The sequence below is a fragment of the Rhineura floridana genome, chromosome 3 (assembly GCF_030035675.1).
Source record: "Rhineura floridana isolate rRhiFlo1 chromosome 3, rRhiFlo1.hap2, whole genome shotgun sequence".
Taxonomy (NCBI): domain Eukaryota; kingdom Metazoa; phylum Chordata; class Lepidosauria; order Squamata; family Rhineuridae; genus Rhineura; species Rhineura floridana.
In genome coordinates, this window is record NC_084482.1 from 205,995,176 (window position 1) to 206,015,023 (window position 19,848).

Consider the following 19,848-nt stretch of genomic DNA (forward strand, 5'->3'; position numbering starts at 1 on the left):
GTGACCCTATGCATAGGGTTTTCATGGTAAGCAGTATTCAGAGGGGGTTTCCCATTGCCTCCGTCTGAGGCTGAGAGGCAGTGACTGGCCCAAGGCCACCCAATGAGCTTCATGGCTGTGTGGGGATTCGAACCCTGGTCTCCCAGGTCGTAGTCCAACTCACCTTAACCCAGCCTTTCCCAACCAGTGTGCCTCCAGATGTTGTTGGACCACAACTCCCATCAGCCTCAGCCAGCATTGCCAATGGTCAGGAAGATGGGAGTTGTGGTCCAACAACATCTGGAGGCACACTGGTTGGGAAATGCTGCCTTAACCACTACACCACACTGGCACCTCAGAAAAGCACTGCCTAAATGGCTTAGGGCAATCTTCGCCAGCCTGATATCTTCCACGTTTTGGATTACAGCTCCCAGCAGCCTCAACTGGGGGAGAGGGAGGGCAGCCCTGCTGACTGAGGATGATGGGAACTGCAGTCCAAAACATCTGAAGAACTCCTTCAGTCCCATCGCGCCTGCGGTGCTCATTGAGATCTAGTGGAGAGGCTCCTCTCCGTCTCGCACCCACACTGGAAGCAGGAATGGTCAGGACAAGGGACAGGGCTTTCTCAATGGCTGCCCCAATAGTGTGAGACTAGTTGTCTCCTTAAGCTTGGATGACCTCCTCTCTTATTGCCTTCCACTAGTTTGTGAAGGCTTAAGTTGGGATTGGTCCAGCAGCTGCAGCTGCAGCAGAATGCTACATGCCAGGTTGTTGTATGAAGCATCTGAATGTGTATATCTTACACCCCTGTTGAAGGAACTGCACTAGTTGCCAACCACTTACTGGGCCTTGTTCAAGATCTTGTTAACGTATAAAGTCCTGAAGAATTTGGGACCAATTTATCTGACAGACCGCCTGCCCCTGTACAGACATGTAAGATTTATTTTATTAATATATTTTGAAAAATATATTTCCTGCTTTTCACCATCTGGGTCTCAAAGTGGCTTACAACAATAAAAACTTAAAACAAATTAAACTGGGGAAAATTAAAATCTCATTAGTTTAAAACAAAGAACGTCAAAACAATTAAAAAAAAGAATTCATGGTGAAAAGGCTTCCTGACATAAAAAGGTTTTTTACTCAGGTGCCTGAAACTCGGCAGGAACAATGCCCATCTGACTTCTAGTGGGAAGGAGTTCCACAGAGCTGGGCCCACACCACTGAAAGCAGGACTTCTCACTGATATAAGTTATGCTTCACATCCATGGGGGACCACTTAGATCAGGGAAATAATAATAATAATAATTATTATTATTATTATTACTACAGTATTTGATTTAATCCTCTTTAAAGTCATCCAAGTTGGTGGCCGTCACTGCCTCTTATGGGAGCAAGTTCCATAGTTTAACTATGCACTGTGTGAAGCCGTACTTTCTTTTGCCTGCCCTGAATCTTCCATCATTCAGCTTCATCGGGTGTGCACGAGCTCTAGTGGTATACCATACTGTACACAATTATATACACTTCTATCATGTCCTTGCTGACTTGCCTCTTCTCGAAACCAGGGTTTTTTAAGCTATGGTCGGTGGCGCTTTATTCAGGTGGTCCACTACATGTCAGTGAAAATACAATTAAAAATCATACAGCATCTAGCACACAGTGCATTACAATTGCTACGACAAGCAGAACATTTTTCAAATAATCCATGGGGGGGAAAGTTTGGGAACTGCCGCTCTAAATTAAACACCCTCAAATGCTGCCAACTTTCCTCATAGGGGATTTGCACCATCTCGTTGATCCTCCTGTGAGCCTTAGGTGCTCAAAAGGAGTGGGCTTTCACATTTTCCTTCAAGTCTGTTGAATACAAAACTGCTTTAAACCGTATGGAAAAATACCAAGGCCTGCAATCCTGGTCATACCCACCTGGGAGTAAATCTTACTGAACTCAATGGAATTTACTTCCCGTAGACACCTCTGGGCAGGCACTGCAGATCCTTACCATTTCCTGCTCTGAATGCAGAAACCAGCCAGCTCTGTTCAAAAAGGTCATCAAACGCCCTTATCAACAGAAGCAAGAAACAACAAGAAGCCATTGTTCAACTACGGATGCAGAAAGCCTCAAAAACTTGTACAGATCTTACCAAGGCAACACGATCTCCCTGCAGGAGGAATGGTTAATCATAAAGCAAATCTGAGATATAAAGGACTTTCTTTCCTGGTTCAGGCCGCAAGAGGCTTTGTCTTTAAATCCATCCGGGGGTGTGTTATGCAGCTTAAGATGGGCTTCCTTTCCTGGGACGACATATTTTATGCCTGTTTCAGGGTTACGAAAGTTTCCCTTGGCCTGCCCTCACTTGTAGCATCTATTTTGCAGGCCACATTTCCCAGGTTCAGTCCCCAGGTAGGGCTGGGAATGTACCCCCTGCCTGAAACCCTAGAGAGCTGTTGTCAGTCAGTGTAGACAATACTGAACTAGATGGACCAGGGGTCCTACACAGAAACTTCCTACATCTAAAGTCTTTTTTTAAAACACACACACACAATTGTTTGTGTTTTACTATTTTATTTCTTCCTCTGCCAAAGAGAACCATTTGTATGCTTTCTGATGTTTTGTTACTGCGTTTCACCAACTGGAATCATTTTCATACTGCTTTTTTCATACTGTTCTGACACCACATTGTAAGACGGCAGTTTGTTCTTGGGATTTTCCGTGAGCGCATGTGTTAATGGGCGGTCCTGTGAATACAGTTCACTAAATAAAAATTAACTGCCAAACTGACCACAATACAAGATCACAGCTGATGAGAAAAGAGGGACTGACTAAGCAGGTCTAACAGTTATAAACCACAACACCCACTCGGTGATAAAAGACATTTGTCTCATTGAGGAAAATCATCAAGAGGGTCTCTAAAGACCAGCATGGAAACAATCAATAAGAGGACAGGGTTACACGTTCTCGAACCCCATGATAATTCACTAACAGACAAAAAACCTTGCAGTTTAAGAATGTACCTGAAGCAGATATTTCTATCAAATTTTAAAAAGCAGGGAAATTGGGCAGCTATAGTGAATGCACCAGGGGAGCAGGAGACCTGAACTCCTCTCTGAGATATTGTACTGCCCTACAAATTTGTCAAAATGCAAACACACTTTGGGTTGGTCTTTCACAGTCCAATCCACTTCCTGTGTAGCTTGGAAGAATTGGTAACATGTGCCTCTGAGCATATGGGGAGAGGTGGCAACACCTGCCACCTCCAAAGATGGAGAATTACATTTTTGTATGTTTGTTGCTGTTCTTAGAATCATAGAATAGTACAGTTGGAAGGGGCCTACAAGGCCATCGAGTCCAACCCCCTGCTCAATGCAGGAATCCAAATCAAAGCATTCCTGACAGATGGCTGTCCAGCTGCCTCTTGAATGCCTCCAGTGTCGGAGAGCCCATTACCTCTCTAGGTAATTGGTTCCATTGTCGTATGGCGCTAACAGTTAGGAAGTTTTTCCTGATGTCCAGTCGAAATATGGCTTCTTGCAACTTGAGCCCATTATTCCGTGTCCTGCACTCTGGGACGACCAAGAAGAGATCCCGGCCCTCCTCTATGTGACAACCTTTCATGTACTTGAAGAGTGCTATCATATCTCCCCTCAGTCCTCTCTTCTCCAGGCTAAACACACCCAGTTCTTTCAGTCTCTCCTCACAGGGCTTTGTTTCCAGTTCCCTGATCATCTTTGTTGCCCTCCTCTGAACCCGTTCCAGTTTGTCTGCATCCTTCTTGAAGTGCAGAGACCAGAACTGGATGCAGTATTCAAGATGAGGCCTAACCAGTGCTGAATAGAGGGGAACTAGTACTTTACGTGATTTGGAAACTATACTTCTGTTAATGCAGCCTAATATAGCATTTGCCTTTTTTGCAGCCACATCACACTGCTGGCTCATATTCAGCTTGTGATCAATGACAATTCCAAGATCCTTCTCACATGTCATATTGCTGAGCCAAGTATCCCCCATCTTATAACTGTGCATTTGGTTTCTTTTTCCTAAGTGTAGAACTTTGCATTTCTCCCTGTTGAATTTCATTCTGTTGTTTTCAGCCCAATGCTCCAGCCCATCAAGGTCCCTTTGAATTTTGTTTCTGTCTTCCACGGTATTAGCTATGCCCTCAAATTTTGTATCATCTGCAAATTTGATAAGCATGCTCTGTACCTCCTCATCCAAGTCGTTAATCAAAATGTTAAAGAGCACTGGGCCCAGGACCGAGCCCTGTGGTACCCCACTCGTTACTTCCACCCAGTTTGAGAATGAACCATCTATAAGCACTTTGAGTACAATTCTGGATCCACCTGTGGATCCACCTGATAGTTGTTCCTGCTTGTGGGCTTCCTGCTTGGCCACTGTGAGAATGGGTTGCTGGATGGGCCTCTGGCCTAATTCAGCAGCCAGGCTCTTCTTATGCTCTTACGTTATCCAAAAGCTGTGAAAGTAAAGTATTACAGTAGGTCAATAAAAGTGATAAAAAAATAATACAATATATAGTTTGTTTTTAAGTTATTAATGCTGCCATGGGCTCCTTTGGGAGGACAGGTGGGATATAAATTCAATCAATCAATAAAAAATAAATAAAAAGACAGTTATGTTGGGGTACATGGTCCACAGGCTGATGCATATAACAGTTGCAAATCCATTTTTTAAAATTCTTTATTTAACTATAAATGTCGCTATCTCTTTGTCCAGGGTTCCCAAAGTGTGGTCCATCGACCACTAGAGGTCTGCAAGCTTCATCCAAGGGGTCTGCAGCGTGTCTGCGGATTTGTCATTGAAGACGGCACATCCATCACAGTACTTGTTACATTTATTTTTAATGGTATTTTTCTTGCTTCTTGTATTTATTCCATGGAATTCAGATTGTAATACAAAAAATACACTATCTGTGAAATAAAAGCAACAAAAGTGCAATTGAAAACCATACAGCATCTAGCACAGCGCATTACAATTGCTTCAAGGGGCAGAAAAATCACCAAGACTCTCAGTAATTTTCAAGTGGTCTGGGGGGGGGGAGGGTTTGGGAACCACTGCTGTAGACCCAGTAACAGCAAATAAGAGGATCCAACTGACAACACAATGCCCTCATTACCTCTTCCCCCCACCAGGCAACCCATCAGAGGGTGCTGTAACAGTAGGTGGCATCTAAATGTGGAGTTTCCACGTCGACTCCATTGGTAGTTCTTATCCTCCATGACTTTCACCAAGCCCTCTTAAAGCAATCCAAGCTGGTGGCCATCACATCTCGTGGCATCAAAGGCCAGCCATTCAATGAGGACAAGGACACGTGCAGGTTACCAGAACAAAGCACACTCCCTCCTTGAATCAGAGCACTGAACTGAGCAGTAGAGACAACCTCTCATGCACTAAAACATTTTTTAACAAGTTTTTAAAATTTAGGACGATGATCATCAGAAGCATCTTAGAAACCCAATAATCTAGCACTGCATTGTCTCTGGGTTGTTTCAAACGTCTCTAAAACTGGCCTGACCATGATAAAGTTTTGTTACACTTGAAGTTGCAAAAGCTGTTTTAGCTGCCCAGCAATGTTTTTCACAGATGCTGGAAATGCCCCCCCCCCATTATGGAAAGAAAAAGCTGAAGTGATGAATTGACCATGATAGCCAGAGGCATCTGGCTGCATACACACCATACAGTCAAAGCACATGCCTTCCCCCAAAGAATGCTGGGAAATGTAGTTTAAGGGTGCTGGGGGTTATAGCTCTGAGTGGTAAACTACAGCTCCCAGGATTCTTTGGGTGGAAGTAATGTGCTTTAAATGTACAGTGTGTGAGCAGCCTCTGGCTGCTTTTGGATGTCATGAGAAAGTAGGGTTAGCCAATATGGCACCCTGGTCTGCAACTGGACTACAACTCCCATCAGCCCCAAGCCTGCATGGCCAATGATGGGAGTTGGTAGTCCAACACCATGCTGAAGTCCAACACTTGGGAACCCCTGGGCTAAACTATGGTTTATCATGGTGAGAATGGGCCCAATTAAGTCTCAGGCTTGCTGACCATTTCCCCAGTTCAGGATGGTTTCACACTGGAACTCGGAGCTCTAAGGGAACTGTCCCTTCAGCAGTGAAAAAGCTCAGATGACGTTTATGTAGGGGCTAGAAACTCCACTGCACTCTATTCTGTGCTGGTTCTTAGCAGGTGATTGCATGCACTTCACCTTCCTCTTGAGTAGCCTCATATGCATCTAGTTGGGGATTTTCGCCAGCAGCCCTTGAGCTTCTTCCTGGCTCACCATCTTCCATCCTTCTACCACTCAAAGGTTGACAAGCAGGGCCCCAAGAGACCAGCCAGGTGTGGAGACCTCTGGTCCTGGGGTGGGAATGTCTGGCTCCGACGACTCTTCAGGATCACTGGTGGTGTGGCGATCTGCTAACGGGTTCTGCTCTTCCTCTGAAGAATCTCTAGGTTCCAGTCTGGGCAGGGCTGAACCCTGACACTCTATGTTCCCTCTTTTCTCCGGGGCAGGTGCAAGGAGAAGTTTGGAAGCTTCTGCTTTCACTTTTGATTAACCATAGCTTCCTGTGTTGTCCAAACCCAATGAACTGTAGTTGGTCTTAACTATGGTTAGTTGAAACAAGGCACCTTCAAGCAACTGGTTGTAAAGATGACTTATAAAAACAAAGCAATCATAGTTAAGACTGACCACAGTTTAGGATTCCAACAACACAGTAAACAGCGGTTTATCAAGTCTTCTGGTCTCTTCCTCGTGGCTGCAGTGGAGGAGAAGGAAGGAGAGAGTGAGCAAACCCGAGGCTCACCAAGGCTAATTTCTGATATGATGGTTTATCATGACATCTGAATGCACCTTTTTAAGTCAGGGTTTAGTTAACCATCACTCTTCCTTTGCAAAACAGAAGGGAGCTTGTTCAAGCCAGGTATGCAATTGGCCAATGCAAACTCCAACACAAATTCCTACCCATTGACTAAGCAGGGTGCAAATCTAAACTTCTCCATCAAATAAGCTTTTCATGGCACAAACTAAACAGGCAATCAGTGGAAGAAGCATTGAAATGAAGTGCTGTTTTAACATAAATTACTGATCATCTTGTTGCCAGTACTCAGTCCTATGAATCTGCTAGTAGCAAAGTGCTTTTTCAAGGCTACTACGAACAATGTGCTTTGAAGCAACAAGGCACAGCCACTTCTGAGAAGGGAAAAGAACTCAACAAGCCATCATACTATGGTTATTTCAGTGCTTCTCTTCTTTTTCAGTGCTTCTCTTATACTCTGATGATTTAATAAAATAATCCCACCACCCATATGTACAGTTAATTTTCTGTGTGGGTTCTCTCATGTGCAAGAAGATCTGAACTTATAATGAAGCTTTTCCCACAGGCCAAGCATTTATATGGCTTTTGCCCTGTATGGGTACTCTGATGCCTACGAAAGTTGGACCTCAGACTGAACGTCTTCCCACACACCAAGCAGCTATATGGTTTTTCACCTGTGTGGATTCTCTGATGTCCTCTGAGGAGAGAGCTAGCAGTGAACGTTTTCCCACACTCAAGGCATTTGTATGGCTTCTCCCCTGTATGAACCCTCCTGTGTGAAATAAGTTGGGAATTGTGCCCAAAGCTTCTCCCACAATCCGAGCACGTATATGGTTTTTCCCCTGTATGGATTCGCTCATGTCTAATCAGGAAGGTGCTCACGCTGAAGGATTTTCTACAGAATGAACATTTGAAAGGCAACTCTCCTCGGTGGCTTTTCAGGTGGTTGGTGAAAGAGGAGTGTTGACAGAATCGTCGCCCACAGTCAGGGCATTTATATGGCTTCTCTCCCGTGTGGGTTCTATAATGTTTCGTAAGGTTCGAGCACATGGTGAAGCTCTTCCCGCAGCAGGAACATTCAAATGGTCTCTCTCCCGTGTGGACTCTCAGGTGACTGGTGAAAGAGGAGCTCTGCCGGAAGCATTTCCCACATTCTGAGCACTTATACGGTTTCTCTCCCGTGTGGGTTCTGTAGTGTCTAGTGAGGTCCGAGCTCACAGTGAAGCTTTTCCCACAGTGCGTGCAGGTATATGGTTTCTCGCCTGTGTGGGTTCTTGCATGGGCCACAAGGGTCGATTTCAAGCTGAAGCTTTTCCCACACTCCAAGCACTTATAGGGCTTCTCGCCCGTGTGGATTCGCTGATGCGCAGCAAGGCCTGTGGGCCGACTGAATCCGCACCCGCAGATAGCACACTTGTGCTGTTTATTGTCTGTGAGGACTCTCTGCTGAATGTTTTTCTCAAGGGCCCCCTTCCCTCTGGCATAAAGTACAGAATTTGCCATGCTCCCCTCCGGATGTCTTTCTCTTCTCCTCTCACACAGTTCTCCACCTCCTTGCCTTGGGTGCGCCAACCGATCGGGATTTTCCAGCGAAGGATTCTCCTCTTTGTCCTCACTCACCCATCCGTCACCTGCAGGAACAAAATATTCAGAACTTCCATCAGGTGCAGACACATTTGGGGTTCCACAAGCAGTTTAGTTTCCCCAACCTCAAAAAGGATATGTTTGTATCGCTGGGAAAGATGCAGAGCAGGCATGTGATCGTGGAGCTGACACATTTTTCCCTACAAGGAAAAAACTACAATATTTCAGGCTCTTAGGTTTAGAAAAAAGGAAACTGAGAAGGGATATCATGAAGTGCTGCCCTGGTCTGCTTCGAGAAAAAGAGCAGGATATAAATTAAATTAATAAATAAAATAAATACTCAGAGTACCACCCAGCCATGCCCACTTCCAAGGTACTCCATTCCTATCCCTTTCAATGGTCAGCTAGCGTTTTGCAGCCACGGAGCATAAGAACCCATGAGTACAGTTATGCATATGGAGGACAAATCTTGGTTACAGCTCCTGGTTAGCCATGAGAGAGCTACGCCACAACCCCATGTTTGGATGACATGCCAAACTAAACTATGGCTTAGCTCAGCATGGTTCAGCAGCATAATGACAGGCGATGAGTGAAGCAGCTACAGGCTCCTTTTCGCAAGCCCATTTTCTGGTGTGTGCTAAACCATGGTTTGGTTTAGAGCGACGTGCAGAACAGGCCTGCAAAAAGACTAGCTCAGCAAGTTGTCAGTGGCTAACAGTCACGACGACTGTGCACGACCTCGAGGATCAGAGGCAGTACGCTGGGAGCACAAGTTGGGAGAGCGCCGGCTGTTGTACTCAGGTCCTGCTTATGGGTTTCTCAGCGAGGCATCCGGGTGGCCGCTGTGAGAAGTGGATGCTGGACCATGACGGGCTTTTGGCTCGAATCCAGCAGTTGGGTTCATAGGAACATAGGAAGCCGCCTTCTACTGAGTCAGACCCTTGGCCCATCCACCTCGGCACTGTCAACACTGACCGGCAGCAGCTCTCCAGGGTTTCAGACAGGGGATATTCCCAGCCCTACCTGCTGGAGGTGCTGCAGATTGAACCTGGGACCTTCTGCGCGCAGAGCAGATCCTCCACCACCGAGCTATGGCCCCTTCCCATCTCCCTCTTCTTACAGTCTGATCCAAGCCCTTTTGGCACAAGGAATCCTCACCCGGCAGGCTGGCATCCCCATCCCCCTCCTCCTCCTTTTTAGCCTCCTTCCCCAGTGAAGTTTGTCTGGTCTCGGATGTTGTCCCCGTCGCCAGAGGGAAATTCAAAGCCATGTCCTGGGCCAGCATCAGCACCTGAAACGACAAGAGAGGAGGGCATTGTGGGGAAAGCGTTGATTCTGCACCTCCAGCTAGCTGATGGAAACAGAAAAAGAAGATAGGCATGGCTGGCAAAGCAGCGCTGGGGAGCCTCCGGCATTCCAGGAAGGGCTGAAGAAAGACACCCACGCTCCGGTCTGAAACCCAGGAGAGCCGCTGCCAGTCAGTGTAGACAATACTGAGCTGGATGGGCCAAGGGGCCTGGGTGAGGATAAGGCAGCTTTCTTTTCTTTTTTTGCAGAAGGGGGTGGGGAGAAGGGCCACAGCTCCATGGCACAGGCCTTGTTTTGCCGGCAGAATGTCCCCCAGTGGTATCTCCAGGCAGGACTGAAAAAAAGTCCGTCTGAAACCCGGGTGAGTGGCTGCCAGTCAGTGTGGACAATACGAGCCAGATGGACCAATGATCTGACTATGTATACAGCAACTTATGTCTTAAGGGGAAGGGCTGCAGCTCAGTGGTCAAGCACTTGCTTTGCATGAAGGATACCACAGGCTCAGTCGTCCCCTCTGCCTGAAACCCTGGAGAGTTGCTGCCAGTCAGTGAAAGCAATACTGAACTAGATGGACCAACAGTCTGACTCACTGGTAGAAAGTAGGTTCCCATGTGCCTAAATCGCAACATGGAACAAAATGGGAGTTTGCTTCTGCTGATGCAAAACACATTTACTTGCAAACAAGCGATGTTCTCTAGTGGAAAAGGATAATTTATGTATATTTTAAGGAAAAATAATAAACGGAGAATCTGTAACCATCTATACACTTGGCTGGCGGCCCAAATATATACATATTTTATTTATTTATTTATTAAATTTATATTCCGCCCTTCCTCCCGGTAGGAGCCCATATGTATACATGTACATATGATCAGAGCTTGGAAAAGTTACTTCTTTGAACTACAGCTCCCATCAGCCCAATCCAGTGGCCATGCTAGCTGGGACTGATGGGAGTTGTAGTTCAAAAAAGTAACTTTTCCAAGCTCTGCGTATGATGCTCAGGGAACCAGCGTCAGCTCCAGTGCATGCCCGTTAGTACTAATTGCTGCAGGTGAAAGAAACCAACCCTTAAAAGGATAACCCAAATATTTATCCCAAGGCAGTATAGCCAAATGCAATAAAACAAAGAATTAAGACATGTTCTTAACACCTGCAAGGCTTTTGAAATAAGATCAAAATATATATAGGGTGTGGACATTCATTAATATCGAAAAAAGAGAGGGGATGTCCCCAGAATGTCAAAGAGGGAAGTTCCAAACTGTATAGATTTATTTGTTTATTTTCTTTAAAAGAGAAAAAAAAATTCTTCTTAAAATACCCAACGCGTTTCAGCCTTATAACTAGGCTTTCATCAGGGGCTACAAATCAAATATAAAGAACATCATTTTGACAGACATATGTAGGTATAAATTTTCGTTAAAATATCTTGAAAAAACATTCTTCATTTGATACACTTATAATCTTTATATATGCACAAATAAAGTTTTGTTGTTATAAACAACTCCTTAAAAATATCATTTTGTTTACCTATAGACTTTATATATATCTAGGTGCACAAATCCATATAAGATACCTTATCTTTCTATACAGTATCTAAAAGATTTTATATTATCAGAAACACTTACATTTATGTTGTTGAAATGCTTTATTCAATAGAGTATTTCTTCTCACTTTCACTATGGATGGCTTCAATATCTTTATGACTATTTCAAATCAATGAAAACCCTTGTTTAAATCTTTTTTTCATTGAACTACCATATGACCAGAAGGATAATTTTCTTAACCTTTTAGAAGTATAATAGAAAACACCTGTAGGATACTTATGAGTAAAAAAAAATTTTGGACTTGAGAAAACCTTTACAACAAAGGGAGAAATGAACATTCTTCATTTAGACCATTAGGTGTCACTGTCTTGAGTCTTAAGATCCATCCTATTTCTTTTTTATATAAAAGAGAACTGGGAAATGATCCTTGTATTCGTTGTAGGACAAACATCAAGAAAAATTAAAATACGGATAGGAGAACATATGAATAATATAAAAAACAAAAAACCAGGAGCACCTTCGGTATCTCATTGCCTGCAATGTTCTGAATATATAAAAGTAGGTTTAAAATTTTGGGTTTTACAACGAATACAAGGATCATTTCCCAGTTCTCTTTTATATAAAAAAGAAATAGGATGGATCTTAAGACTCAAGACAGTGACACCTAATGGTCTAAATGAAGAATGTTCATTTCTCCCTTTGTTGTAAAGGTTTTCTCAAGTCCAAAAATTTTTTTTACTCATAAGTATCCTACAGGTGTTTTCTATTATACTTCTAAAAGGTTAAGAAAATTATCCTTCTGGTCATATGGTAGTTCAATGAAAAAAAGATTTAAACAAGGGTTTTCATTGATTTGAAATAGTCATAAAGATATTGAAGCCATCCATAGTGAAAGTGAGAAGAAATACTCTATTGAATAAAGCATTTCAACAACATAAATGTAAGTGTTTCTGATAATATAAAATCTTTTAGATACTGTATAGAAAGATAAGGTATCTTATATGGATTTGTGCACCTAGATATATATAAAGTCTATAGGTAAACAAAATGATATTTTTAAGGAGTTGTTTATAACAACAAAAATTTATTTGTGCATATATAAAGATTATAAGTGTATCAAATGAAGAATGTTTTTTCAAGATATTTTAACGAAAATTTATACCTACATATGTCTGTCAAAATGGTGTTCTTTACATTTGATTTGTAGCCCCTGATGAAAGCCTAGTTATAAGGCTGAAACGCGTTGGGTATTTTAAGAAGAATTTTTTTTCTCTCTTTTAAAGAAAATAAACAAATAAATCTATACAGTTTGGAACTTCCCTCTTTGACATTCTGGGGACATCCCCTCTCTTTTTTCGATTTTGAAATAAGATGTCTGGGACAGAGAAGAGCTTGAGGACGTTCAGACATTTTGGAAGGCTTAATAACCAAACAATTTTAATAAGTTTGTGAGTATGGCTTCTTTCATGTACTATAGCAAAGTTGTTTTTCTAACTTTATACTGTATTCGATGTTTAATTCATGTTTTAATTTTTTTATTATCCTAACGTCCAAATCAGCCAGTTTCAGAATGCCCACACAGCTGGATAGCATTTTCTACATATATCTGGGTGCAGCATTCACGAGTTTAACAGATATTATTTCGCACAGTTCCAATTGATGACTTCTATTTTACAGACGTTATATTTTACAGACCTTCCAAATTAGTACTATTATTATTTTAAAATACCTAACAGTAGTTTTTATCTTTTTTATTGTTGCAGGTGGTGTTATTTTTGAATTGCACAGTTGTTGGTATGTTTGCTGGATTGTATTCCTATTTAATCTATGTTGTTTGACCACTGAAGAAGACTCCCTGTCAAAACATGCTTGGTCACATTTTTCGAATCTGCTTCTATTGTCAAGGTTTTGTCAATTAAAAATTCTTTTCAAGGCTTTGCTGCCACATTAAGCCATAACTCCAGCGCCCACAGTCACTGGGATCTTCTGACGAAACACCCTCACCTGATGCCTTGGCCTCTCAACCTCTCGCTGCCTCATCAGGAAGTCCTCGGCCAAAGCCACTGCCCGGGCACAGGTCTCTGGGCAGCCATCTTTGACCCAGCCCTGCATCTCTGGCGGCAGGATGGCCACGAACTGCTCCAGGATAACCAGTTGCACCATCTGCTCCTTGGAGGACCTCTCCGGCTTCAGCCATTGATGGCAAAGATGCCAGAGGCGGCCGTAGGCCTCACGGGGGCCCTGCACTTCCTGGTAGGGGAATTCCCGAAAGAGCTTCCGCAGCACATCTGGGGTGGTGCAGTCACCTCTTAGGGACTCTTCTCCCCCCTTCCAACAGTCTTCCCCATTTCTGGCTTCCAACTTCCCATATTCTTGTGGTAACGCTCCATGACAGTTCAGGATGCCTCGGGGCCACTGGTTGGCATTCACCGCTCCATCCAAGGAGGCTGGAAAAGTCTTTGCTTTACGCCACAACTCCTGAGACCCTGAACATGGTTCATCACCTGGTTCTTCTTTATACTGCGCAGGCGCCTCCCAATTCAGGAAACCCTGGTTGCCCTTGGCCCCAGGATCATAAGAGGTTATTTCCTCTCCCTCAGATTCCACCCTCTGTTCAAGTCCTGCTGGGCCTTGTTCCTCCATTTTGACTCTGGTCTGCATACCCTGCTCTAATTCAGCCTGGAAGTGGAGGCCGAGGGCTGCTTCGGTCTCTGGACCAGCTGCCATTCTGCCTTTCAGGGCACCCACAACCTTATCTCAAAATGACTTTTAGGGAACCTGTCAGCTCCTGTATTTTCACAGGAGAATCATCCAGTTGCTGGCCACCCTTGAACAAAACAAGGTGATCCCATTAGGGATCTACAGAAACATGACTGCGGTTCTGCAGAGTACAGATGTTGTCTGGCCCCCGAAAACATAAGGAGTGTTTAAGTGGAGCTTGCAAGAAGGTAGCTGGTGGCCCTGAGGGACAAATGAGACAGACGGAAGAATTTAACAGCATATACAGAAACTTTCCTCCTAGCATTTAGTTTCAACGTCTCTCTTGATAAAAACAACCAATGTTGCCCCTGTTAGCAATACATACCTAGGAAGCTGCCTTACACCAAATCAGACCACTAGTCCATCTAACCTTGACGTTATTAGCTGAGAGGATATGGGATTGCTTTTAAATGTTTTTAAGGTTTTAAGTATCTTTTTATTGTATTTCTGCCCCGCTCCCCCGGGCTCCCTTGGGAGAAAGGGCAGGATAGTCCCACTGTGTTCTATGGGGCTCACTCCCAGGCAGTGGCAGCTGTCCAGCACTTTGAAAGTTTGGACTAAAACTCGGAGTGGATTCCACTGCCACCAGCCACCACTGCTCCCAAGCAAGTGTGTGTAGGATCGTAGCCTTATTGTACCATAAACTTTGCAGGGGAGGAGACAGCATGCTTCAGCCAACCCTTGAAAGGTTTACCTCGTACATAACACCCGTAATTCACAGGGAATGTTCACTCTTTTTTTATTTTACACATGCGTGAAGCACAGGCTTGTACTCCACGGCCGTTTGGCTCCGTTGATTATTTCCATTCCCCTATTTAAAATACTCACGCGCTGCCAGTTAGGGCAACCACCTTCACAAGGCAGCTTTGACACTGTATTAAAATATATTTTAAAAGCCGTCATATTACAAAATCATCTTGCTATACCAAAAAAATTAAAACCCTACCCATAAAACCAGTCATAATAATGAAAAGACCTCACCAAACCAGCATCCACAATGGTATTTAAAAACAGCCAAGGAAGAAGGGCAGGAACTTTATTCAGCCCAAGGACCAATCTTCCAGGGGTGGGGCCAGAGGCAAAAGTAGGAGGAGCAATGGATGCAAGTTTTACTACCTTTGTACAGGAGGCTACATTTCTACCCATGCTCACACCACCATCTTTATCCTCCATTCAGACAAGCAAAAAACATGATCAAGTAAACATTCCAGGCAGACCAAAAAAAACAAAAACTCAAGGAGGGTGCAAAGCAGGACCCGTGAGAATCCTGACAGCCAAACAGAGAGGCCTGGAGGCACATTCAGTTCCCCTGCCCACTTCCTGAACTGCCAAGACAAAAGCTGCCAAGACCACAAAACCCAGCCGAGCCAACTGAGAAAAAGAAGCAACACTGGAAGAGGGTAATTTGGCTGCGTTCTCAGGAACAGCAATCCTATAAACATATCTGTATTTATTTTTATTTATTTATTTATGGTATTTATATACCGCCCCATAGCCGAAGCTCTCTGGGCGGTTTACAGTATGCCTCTATTTCATTTAAAAGGGAAAAAACCCACCAATTTTTAAAAATGAAGTAAGAGGCATGCAGTTTACAACAAATAAAAACCGTACAATAAACATCATAAAAAGAATATAGTAAAAACAAAGGTCAACTGTTGCGGAAAAAAAGCATCTTCTTAATTGCCTTCATCAACCTGGTGGTACAAAAAGGTTTTTAAAACAGGTGTTTAACGGTTCAAACGGTTGAATCTCTGTTGGCAGAGCAGTCCAGAGCACTGGGCCGATGACACTGAAGGCTCGATTCTGTGTCAGTGTTCAATGAGCCTCACCAACTTGGGGGATGACCAAAGCCACTTCTGCCGATGATCTCAGTGGCCGAGCTGGGATAAAAGGGTTCAGGTGGTCCTTAAGGTACCCTAAGTTGTTCAGGGCTTTGTAAATTAACACAAGGACCTTGAACCTGGCTCGGTAGTAGATGGGGGGCCTTCCTTATGCACATTTTATTATTTATTTATTGTATTTGTAGCCCACTCTTTGGCCAAAAAGGTTCCCAGAGTGGCTTACCTACAATCAATTAATACAAGACATTCCCTGCCTGCAGCCTTACAATCTAAAAAAACACAACACACAAGAGGAACGGGGCAGGGAGGGAAGAGGAAAAAAAGCAAACTCTGGCACAGCTCTTATATAGTTGTTCTTATAATAGCCAACTGTCAACAGAAACAGTTCGGGGTAGGAGGCCCCTGATAGAAGGATGCGCTCCATGGCACAGTAAGACCTGGGCATCTTGCAGGACTTCAGGATGGGACAGGAAGTGTGATTAACTGGGAAGCCGCACTGAGACATCGGTTGTGCCAGGAGGAGGAGTACAAGGGTGATTGTCATGCTTCTCCTTCCCTATGGGGCCACAGCCAGGAATCTAGAGGCTGCAGTGGCCCTCAAAACCCCAACTTCTTGAATGCAAGAGGAATTCAGAACGGAATAGGCTTCCGGGAAGAGTGTGGGATCCCCCTTCCGTGACGTTCAAAAGATGGTCAGAGAAGTGCAGCAATATCTAGGTACCCGTGGAAGAACCGGTAACGGACTGTTAGACACAGACATGGAGGGACGTTAGGCAGTGCACCCTGCTCTGCCTTCTTGTCCTCGGGAATACTGGGATGTTTATTCTGGAGTACTTACTGAAAGCGGGACTGCCCTCCAAGTAAATGTGCAAAAGGATTTGTCTGTGAGTCACGAAAGCTTGAAATTGTAGGTCCATTTGGTGTAGTGGTTAAGGTGTTAGACTATGACCTGGGAGACCAGGGTTCAAATCTCCACACAGCCATGAAGCTCACTGGGTGACCTTGGGCCAGTCCCTGCCTCTCAGCCTCATGAAAACCCTATTCATAGGGTCGCCATTAGTTAGAATCGACTTGAAGGCAGTATATTTACATTTTACTCAGCAGTTGACAACATAGGTTAACACATCATAAATAAACAGAAAATACAAAATAAATGCCATAGAATTTCTCCATTCTGAGAGCCAGTGTGGCGTAGTGGTTAGAGTGTTGGACTACGACCTGGGAGACCAGGGTTCAAATCCCCACACAGCCATGAAGCTCCCTGGGTGACCTTGGGCCAGTCACTGCCTCTCAGCCTCAGAGGGAGGCAATGGTAAACCACCTCTGAATACCAATTACCATGAAAACCCTCTTCACAGGGTTGCCATAAGTCGGGATTGACTTGAAGGCAGTCCATTTTCCTTGGGGGGGGGGGAGTAAGGCTGCAATCCTCACCATATCTACACAAAAGTAAATCCAACTAAATTCACTATAAAAAAAATTACCAGGCCATCTGCCGGTCAAAAACTCCTGTAACTTTTGTTGGATTGAACATGCCAAACACAATAGCCAAAAATGGTTCTTTCATAGCTGCAGTCAAGGATACCAAGTATTAAGCACAACTACTTCTTCATCACCTTCCAAAAAAATCTCAGGGCCTCTCCAGACCAGTGGGGTTTTTTTTGCAGGCATATTCTGCATCGTTTCATTGACACCATAATAGTGTATTGGTGGTGGATTTCCACTGGAGCATCCCCACCCATCGTTCCGCTTTATTAGTTGTTCTGCAATGCTTTCCTGGTGTTACCACATCATTGCCATCTGAAGGGGCACTCTTGTGCTATAGGGGTACACACACACAAAATAAACTGGAACATTTGTGGTATGAAAAGCTACAGGAATCAGCAGGAAGTTACAGGACATGCACCGACTGGAAAGAAAGCAGTCTGTCTACCCCGCAGGCACAAACAGTATTGCAAGCAGGATCGCACACAACCACCCAGATGCGATCATGAGTGCAAATCATCACGAATGCATAATAACAAGGATGTCAGATGACTGTAAAGGCAACTGAGACAAATAATCGGATGTCAGGTTCTGAGTCCCTGATCTTATACTTCATATTTCACACGTACAGGAAAGTTAGGAAACTGGAGTCGTAGGATTACAGCCTAAGCTGCCCTGGATGCAGCAGGGCTTACTTCTGAGTAAGCATGCACAGGAAACAGTTGCAGGGTCTCCCAAAGGCTGCAAACCTCCGCCCACACAGCGACTTGGGAGTAAGCCCAATGGTACTCAAGGATACTCGATTCCTAGGATGAAGTCAAGGAGACCTCCAAGCCCTCGTGTGTCTTGGTTTGAGGCTTTGGGGAGACCTTGCAGCCGTTTGTAAATCACCTTGAGACTTATGTAAATAAAAGGCGATTCATCAATTAAAAACAAACAATAACAGGATGGGGACTGATTTTCATCATTTTTCATCCCCAGACTCCCATCAGTCCACACTTTGCCCCATTTTTCTTCCCCTAATGGTTTTCTTTCCCTTCAGCCATAGCTCAGTGGTAGAGCACCCGTTTTGCTTGCAGAAGCTCCCCGATTCAATCTCCAGAAGGGCTGGGAATGTCCCTCTGCCTGAAACCCTGGAGAGCCACTGCCAGTCAGTGTAGGCAATACTGAGCCAGACCAGGATAAGACAGCTTCCTATGCTCCTAGTCCTCAGGGGATGGGCTGTAGCTCGGTAGCAGGGCATCTGTTTTGCATCCCAGATTCAATCCCTGGCAGCATCTCCAAGAAGGGCTGGGAATGTCCCCCTGCCTGAAACCCTGGACAGCCGCTGCCAGTCAGTGTAGGCAATATTGAGCTAGATGGACCAATGGTTTGATTCGTTATAAGGCAGCTACGTTCCTTCTTTTACGCTCAGCGACCCCGCCAGTTTCCAAGTACATACCGCCACCAGCTCTCTCCCACGTCTGAGGACTGATTCACCGAAGCACCCGCTACAGCGGTCTGCGACATCAAAACGCACCGCTGGGGACGCGCAAAGGCGCTGAGCACCTCACCAGCCTTGACCCCGTTGCATGACATAAAGCAACCCCTTGTCTCTATCTGCAGCATTCAGATGGGCAACTGAAGAGAGACGCAATCCAGGAAAGCCAACCCACACAGAGACGGTTCAGGAAAGAGTCCCCGCCTGCCCTCTCTTTTCCACCCGCGAGGCAGGAAAAGCTTTGCGCGCCCGCACGCACACACATCCAACTTCCTCTCTGAGGTTCAGTCCACGTCCTCTCTAGGAAAAGCATCGGTGCTCATTTACCTCTAAGATCATGTCTCCTCCCTCTCCTCCAAACAATCTGTAACTATTGTATGAGGCTTGGGAACAATCCATATATGTATATAACAACAATTTGTTGATGTTAGATGCCTTCAAGTCGAATTCGACTTATGGCGCGACCCTATGAATCAGTGACCTCCAATAGCATCTGTCATGAACCACCCTGTTCAGATCTTGTAAGTTCAGGTCTGTGGCTTCCTTTATGGAATCAATCCATCTCTTGTTTGGCCTTCCTTTTTTTCTACTGTTTTTCCCAGCATTATTGTCTTTTTTAGTGAATCAGGTCTTCTCATGATGTGTCCGGAGTACGATAACCTCAGTTTCATCATTTTAGCTTCTAGTGACAGTTCGAGTTTAATTTGTTCTAACACCCAATTATTCGTCTTTTTTGCAGTCCATGGTATGCACAAAGCTCTCCTCCAACACCACATTTCAAATTAATTGATATTTCTCTTATCTGCTTTTTTTTTACTGTCCAACTTTCACATCCATACATAGAGATCAGGAATACCATGAATGATCCTGACTTTAGTGTTCAGTGATACATCTTTGCATTTGAGGACCTTTTCTAGTTCTCTCATAGCTGCCTTCCCCAGTCCTAGCCTTCTTCTGATTTCTTGACGATTGTCTCCATCGTGGTTAATTACTGTGCCCAGGTATTGATAATCCTTGACAAGTTCAATGTCCTTGTTGTC

General features: G+C 44.4%; 1 protein-coding gene across 4 annotated transcripts; it reads right to left on the reverse strand.

Annotated features, from left to right (window-relative positions):
- Positions 1–4,656: 4,656 nt before the first annotated feature.
- On the reverse strand, positions 4,657–19,084 carry LOC133381301 (zinc finger protein 397-like). 4 transcript variants are annotated; one of them, XR_009761656.1, is made up of 6 exons: positions 18,770–19,084; positions 13,247–14,203; positions 9,549–9,681; positions 7,481–8,437; positions 6,194–6,746; positions 4,816–4,902 (listed from the first exon to the last, which is right to left on the reverse strand). XR_009761656.1 is itself a non-coding variant. In XM_061620256.1 (5 exons), exons 2-5 carry the CDS (start codon positions 13,967–13,969, stop codon positions 4,736–4,738), a joined length of 1,980 nt encoding a protein of 659 aa, XP_061476240.1. In that variant the 5' UTR covers positions 13,970–14,203; positions 18,770–19,084; the 3' UTR covers positions 4,657–4,735. The 4 variants fall into 4 exon arrangements, 3 of the variants coding, with proteins under 3 accessions (XP_061476240.1, XP_061476241.1, XP_061476239.1); XM_061620256.1 differs by lacking the exon at positions 6,194–6,746 and having other exon boundaries at positions 4,657–4,902; XM_061620257.1 differs by lacking the exon at positions 4,816–4,902 and having other exon boundaries at positions 4,909–6,746.
- Positions 19,085–19,848: the final 764 nt, after the last annotated feature.

What these genes read in the sequence shown, in the direction of transcription:
- LOC133381301 (XM_061620255.1), bottom strand. Translation starts at nt 13,969, where the DNA reads ATGGCAGCTGGTCCAGAGACCGAAGCAGCCCTCGGCCTCCACTTCCAG. An exon ending in TTGAGAGGCCAAGGCATCAG is followed by an intron (nt 9,682 to 13,246) that starts GTGAGGGTGTTT and finishes TTGTCGTTTCAG; the next exon opens with GTGCTGATGCTGGCCCAGGA. An exon ending in TGGGGATGCCAGCCTGCCGG is followed by an intron (nt 8,438 to 9,548) that starts GTGAGGATTCCT and finishes TTGTTCCTGCAG; the next exon opens with GTGACGGATGGGTGAGTGAG.